Raw genomic sequence first — 5852 nt, 5'->3', positions numbered from 1 at the left:
ACTGTGTGTGTGTGTGTGTGTGTGTGTTTGTAGCCCAAGTGAGTGAGTGTGTGTGTGGACGAGCTAACTCCTATTGAGCACCTTGAAAATGGCTATAAAAGATAAATCCATGATTATTTTATTACCATCACACATCATCATCAGCTGAATAGCTGAAAGCAGTATAATGGCCAAGAAGAAAAGCCTGTATAGCTTTAATTCTGCTGTGCCACTATGCTTCATCCTTTCCTGTAATACAATGGTCCGATTTAGTGTGTGTGTGTGTGTGTGTGTGTGTGTGTGTGTGTGTGTGTGTGTGTGTGTGTGTGCTTCCCTGCAGCGGTCAGGAGAAGATTTATGACATAATCTCGGAGACGATAGCCAATGACTTCCCGCTGTGGTTCAGTAAAGTGATGAGTTATGTCACCAGCCCTGTCGTAGCGCTGCCCGCTCTGCTGCTGCTGTTGTGAGTACACACACACACACATGCAGACTCACACACAGGAATGCAGACTCTCTCACACACACCCACAGACTCAGACACACAGACTCACACACACAGACTCACACACACAGACTCACACACACGGACACACACAGACTCACACCCACAGACTCACACACACAGACACACACAGACTCACACACACAGACACACACACACAGACACACACAGACTCACACACACAGACTCACACACACAGACACACACACACAGACACACACAGACTTACACACACAGACTCACACACACACATTATGTCTGTAGCCTGACTTGCTTGATGCATTCGGATTGGTCAAGTTGTTTCACTCTTAGGTAACTCTACCTGTGCCTTTCAGCATGTTGATCAGACATTGTGTCAGTCCTCTTGGGGTAACTCTCTCTGTGTCTTTCAGCATGTTGATATACTACCTTCAGGCCATCGCCAGATCCCTCAAATTCACCAACAACCAGCTGAGGATGCAGCTTCAGACTGTGAGTTCTAGACGCTATTGTTAAAGTTCTCGGATTCAGTCACTATTATACAGTAAAGAAACTTAGAGTGCGTTCCAAATGGCACCCTATTCCCAATACAGTTTACTACTTTTGTCTCTGGTTAAAAGTAGTGGACTACATAGGGAATATGGTGCCATTTGGGATGCATGCTTAGTCTCATGACTGTGTGCTGAACAGAAATGTCTTTGTCAGGAGAGAACAGAAGACAAGAAGAAGGTATTCCAGCTGGCTTCAGGTAAACCTCATCATTTTACTTTGTAGTTGGTTGGTTCTATGTATTCTATATCTACAGTTGAAGTCGGAAGTTTACATACACTTAGGTTGGAGTCATTAAAACTCATTTTTCAACCACTCCACAAATGTCTTGTTAACAAACTATAGTTTTGGCAAGTCGGTTAGGACATCTACTTTGTGCATGACACAAGTCATTTTTCCAACAATTGTTTACAGACAGATTATTTCACTTATAATTCACTGTATCACAATTCCAGTGAGTCAGAAGTTTACATACACTAAGTTGACTGTGCCTTTAAACAGCTTGGAAAATTCCAGAAAATTATGGCTTTAAAAGCTTCTGTACCTGTAGATGTATTTCAAGGCCTACCTTCAAACTCAGTGCCTCTTTGCATGACATCATGGGAAAATCAAAAGAAATCAGCCAAGACCTCAGAATTTTTTTTGTAGACCTCCACAAGCCTGGTTCATCCTTGGGAGCAATTTCCAAACGCCTGAAGGTACCACATTCATCTGTACAAACAATAGTACGTAAGTATAAACACCATGGGACCACGCAGCCATCATACCGCTCAGGAATCAGGAAGGAGACACGTTCTATCTCCTAGAGATGAACGTACTTTGGTGCGAAAAGTGCAAATCAATCCCAGAACAAAAGCAAAGGACCTTGTGAAGATGCTGGAGGAAACAGGTACAAAAGTATCTATATCCACAGTAAAACGAGTCCTATATCGACATAACCTGAAAGGCCGCTCAGCAAGGAAGAAGCCACTGCTCCAAAACAGCCATAAAAAAGTCAGACTATGGTTTGCAACTGCACATGGGGACAAAGATCATACTTTTTTGAGAAATGTCCTCTGGTCTGATGAAACAAAAATAGAACTGTTTGGCCATAATGACCATCTTTATGTTTGGAGGAAAAAGGGGGCTGCTTGCAAGCCGAAGAACACCATCCCAACTGTGAAGAACAGGGGTGGCAGCATCATGCTGTGGGGGTGCTTTGCTGCAGGAGGGACTGGTGCACTTCACAAAATAGATGGCATCATGAGGAAGGAAAAATATGTGGATATATTGAAGCAACATCTCTAGACATCAGTCAGGAAGTTAAAGCTTGGTCGCAAATGGGTCTTCCAAATGGACAATGACCCCAAGCATACTTCCAAAGTTGTGGCAAAATGGCTTAAGGACAACAAAGTCAAGGTATTGGAGTGGCCATCACAAAGCCCTGACCTCAATCCTATAGAAAATCTGTGGGCAGAACAGAAAAAGCGAGGCCTACAAACCTGACTCAGTTACACCAGCTCTGTCAGGAGGAATGGGCCAAAATTCACCCGACTTACTGTGGGAAGCTTGTGGAAGGCTATCTGAAACGTTTGACCCAAGTTAAACAATTTAAAGGCAATGCTACCAAATACTAATTGAGTGTATTTAAACTTCTGACCCACTGGGAATGTGATGAAACAAATACTGTACAAGCTGAAATAAATAATTATCTCTACTATTATTCTGACATTTCACATTCTTGAAATAAAGTGGTGATCCTAACTGACCTAAAACAGGGAATTTCTACTAGGATTAAATGTCAGGAATTGTGAAAAACTGAGTTTAAACGTATTTGGCTAAGGTGTATGTAAACTTCCGACTTCAACTGTACATCTCCCCTAACCTCTTACCTCTGACCTTTAACCCTTCACCTCACTTGACTATTAACCTTTGACCAATAAAGTTTTGAACTTTTGAACACTTAAGCTATAATCCCTGACCTGTAACAGCTGACCTTTGACCCCCACCCACAGCGAGGCTACAGGCCACGGAGGTCCCTGGCGGGGACAGGAAGCCTGACCAGCAGGACAGTGACATCACCAGCCGCGAGTCGTCCATTCGCACGCCGTCGCCCCGACGCAACGGCAGCGTCACAAACTTCCAGTCGCCTGATCGACACGGCAACGGCATCCGCACCATCACCCAGTCGGCATCGAGGGCCGAGATCGCTAGGGCGACGGCTGCTGCTGGGGCGTCTAGAAGTCCAACAGTGTCCATACTGCACAAGCAAAGGCCGGAGCACATTCCTAACAGGTGTGTCACACACACACACATATATTGTGTTATTCTGTCTGGTCAGTCATGGGCTTTAATACAGTCCTCTACAGGTGTGTCTACAGGAGGATTAAGGGTTGGCGTCCATGTTGTTAGTCCTAAATAATCCTCTGAAGGGGGATTCCAGCACCTAGTCCAAAGTTTAAACTTAGTCTCCCATTAACATCAATGCATGACTAAGTGAAAATTAGAAGTCAGGATTCGCCCCTAAGAAATTTAGTGGGATTCCACCTCAATGCTTTCACTCATCAAGTCAGATTAGTGGTCATGAAAGGAAAAGTGTAGTTTTCTACAACAGTAGCTAATAAGCAGTGGGTATTTAAATCCTACTAAAGTCCCTTTTGGCATACTATGGCCTGGAGTACTGTCACTACTAAAGGAATCAACGATACACAGCATCAGTAGTATTTGTTACCGTAATGATGCAAGTTGAAGTGGTCTCTTATTACGACCACATAGTTTACCATCTGTATTTCCCTCTGTCACCACAGACACCCTGCCTACCTGGGAGGCCCTAGCGGTACCTGCAGGTCCAAGTCCTACCACCATGTGGCCTACAACCCCCCGACACGCTACTCCTCAGAGAACATCCACTCCGACCCCCTCTTCAGGAAGACCATCAGGCCCATGCACCCCACAGAGGCAGCTGGGATAGTGACCGCCCAGAGCTACGTGGGCCGTCGCCCCCACACCACGCGCTACGTCATCGTCAACGAGCACGAAGCTAGGAAAAAGCTGCTTCGATCCACCACGCGCGTCCCTCGCCACTTCCGAGCGGAGGACCCGGTGGGTGAGATCGTGGAGCTGATCCCGCGGAATATCAAGCGGTATACTCCAAGGGCTCCGCATCTGCATGGGCACCCGCATAGGTCGAATCCGCCGCAGTCGCACCTGAGTGAGGAAGAGGAGGAGGAAGAGGGAGGGGGGAAGAGGGAGTCTAGGAGGGGGTTGTTCGGGCAGACGCACCGGCCCCGCTCGCTCTCCGACCTCCATCAGCCGGCGCGCTTCTACATCGGAGAGCGCCTGGAGAGCAAGTTGTCTATGGCACCGAAAGACAGCCACACCGCTAGGGGGCGCTACGGCGGTGAAGCCCAAGAAGGGGACTGGGAGGATATGGAGACGCGCTTGCACTCCCTCTCCCAGACCAGCATCAGAGGAGCCGAGCTTCCACCACCAGTCAGGCACACACAGTCCCCGGCCAGACACTCCCACTCCCCGGGCAGACTCGCACACTCTTCCCCCCAGGGCCCTGGAAGACGCCTGGAGCTCCAGGTCAAACCCAAGACGTCCAGGTCGAAGATGGAGCCTTCCCTGACTGAGTCGGACTCGGCCTCTCTGGCCTCCAGTAGCGACCAGCAAAACAGCAGCACAGACCAGTACATCCAGGTCATTCACAACAAGGAGAAGTACCTCAAGTCTGAGGCCAGGCAAGGCAAGCTGGCTAAGAAGAAGTCCAAAGCCAGTATAGACACCAACGTGTCTGGGTCCAAAGAACTGGTCTGCTCCAATGTGTAGTTTGTGTATTTGTATTGTGAATCTATCTATGTTTATTTAACCTTTATTAATCCATGTAAGTTATTGAAAGCAAATTATATTTTACAATAACGACCTGTAGAGTTAATTATTTTGCAATGGGTTACATTAAGTCGTATTGTAAACCACAGAAAAAGTGAATAGCCCATTCATGGCTAATGCTATACTTTGTTTGTGTGTGTTAACAAAAAGCTCTATGTGCATAACATGCATAATATATTATATGCTCACATTGTCATGGATACTGTATTTGCTCTCAATAAAATAAATATAATGGTCAATGGTCCATAATAGTGTACCTAAGCATCAGATCGTTTTGTTCTACGCTAAGGTTATTGGTATGGCACTTGATGTTTGTTTTAGGGTTATCACAAACAGGTGTTGTTATATTGGCTATTGTGTGTGTACATTACATTGTACCAAGCAAACATGGCCTTCAACTCAATAAAACGATGATACTGTAGTAAAGTATGATGTGTAACATGTATAACACCTTAGGATATGTATAAAGTACATTTAGAAAAGGAATACCATGTCGATGATAACTTCCAGACCAAAAGTGGCCTGAGCAGGGACGGCTTGTTCAATAGGGCGATATGGGCGACGCACTGCCAAACGGGAAAAGGAAGGGATTTTTTTTCTAATCAATTATATCACGGCAACAGCAGTTATCAGTGTTCACGTCTGATCTGCCAGCCACTAAATGTCAAATCAGGCTAAAGTCGTGCTTCAAATGGCCCCGCCCGTTTTTGGGGCGATTTCAGTCAAGTTGAAAATCGCCCAGAAGTCTCTCATAGCCTGTCATGTAAAATCTATTTTTTTCACATTTCAAAGCTTTCAATACATTCTCTATGGGTGTCTGTGGGCTTGCACTTACGCGCTTTCGTCATACGTGACGTAACGTTGAACGTAACTAAGACAATGGCGGCTAGAAGCGTCTCTGTTGCGACCTGCAGTGCGGCGTTATTTTATGTTTTTAATTTGTAGACTTAGTTTACAAACATTCTGCCAA

General features: G+C 45.8%; 1 protein-coding gene across 1 annotated transcript; it reads left to right on the top strand.

The window, feature by feature from the left end:
* Positions 1-319: 319 nt before the first annotated feature.
* On the top strand, positions 320-4822 carry LOC311122842 (transmembrane channel-like protein 3; the record flags this gene model as incomplete). The annotated part of the gene is made up of 5 exons (XM_084197156.1): positions 320-445; positions 877-955; positions 1169-1211; positions 3007-3286; positions 3919-4822. Coding segments are annotated over 5 exons (1432 nt in total), but the record flags the coding sequence as incomplete, so codon positions are not given.
* Positions 4823-5852: the final 1030 nt, after the last annotated feature.

Source organism: Coregonus lavaretus (assembly GCF_964263955.1).
Source record: "Coregonus lavaretus genome assembly, contig: HAP1_SCAFFOLD_4426, whole genome shotgun sequence".
Classification (NCBI taxonomy): Eukaryota; Metazoa; Chordata; class Actinopteri; order Salmoniformes; family Salmonidae; genus Coregonus; species Coregonus lavaretus.
Note: the sequence above shows the minus strand (reverse complement) of the source record. Positions and strands in the feature narration are given on the sequence as shown.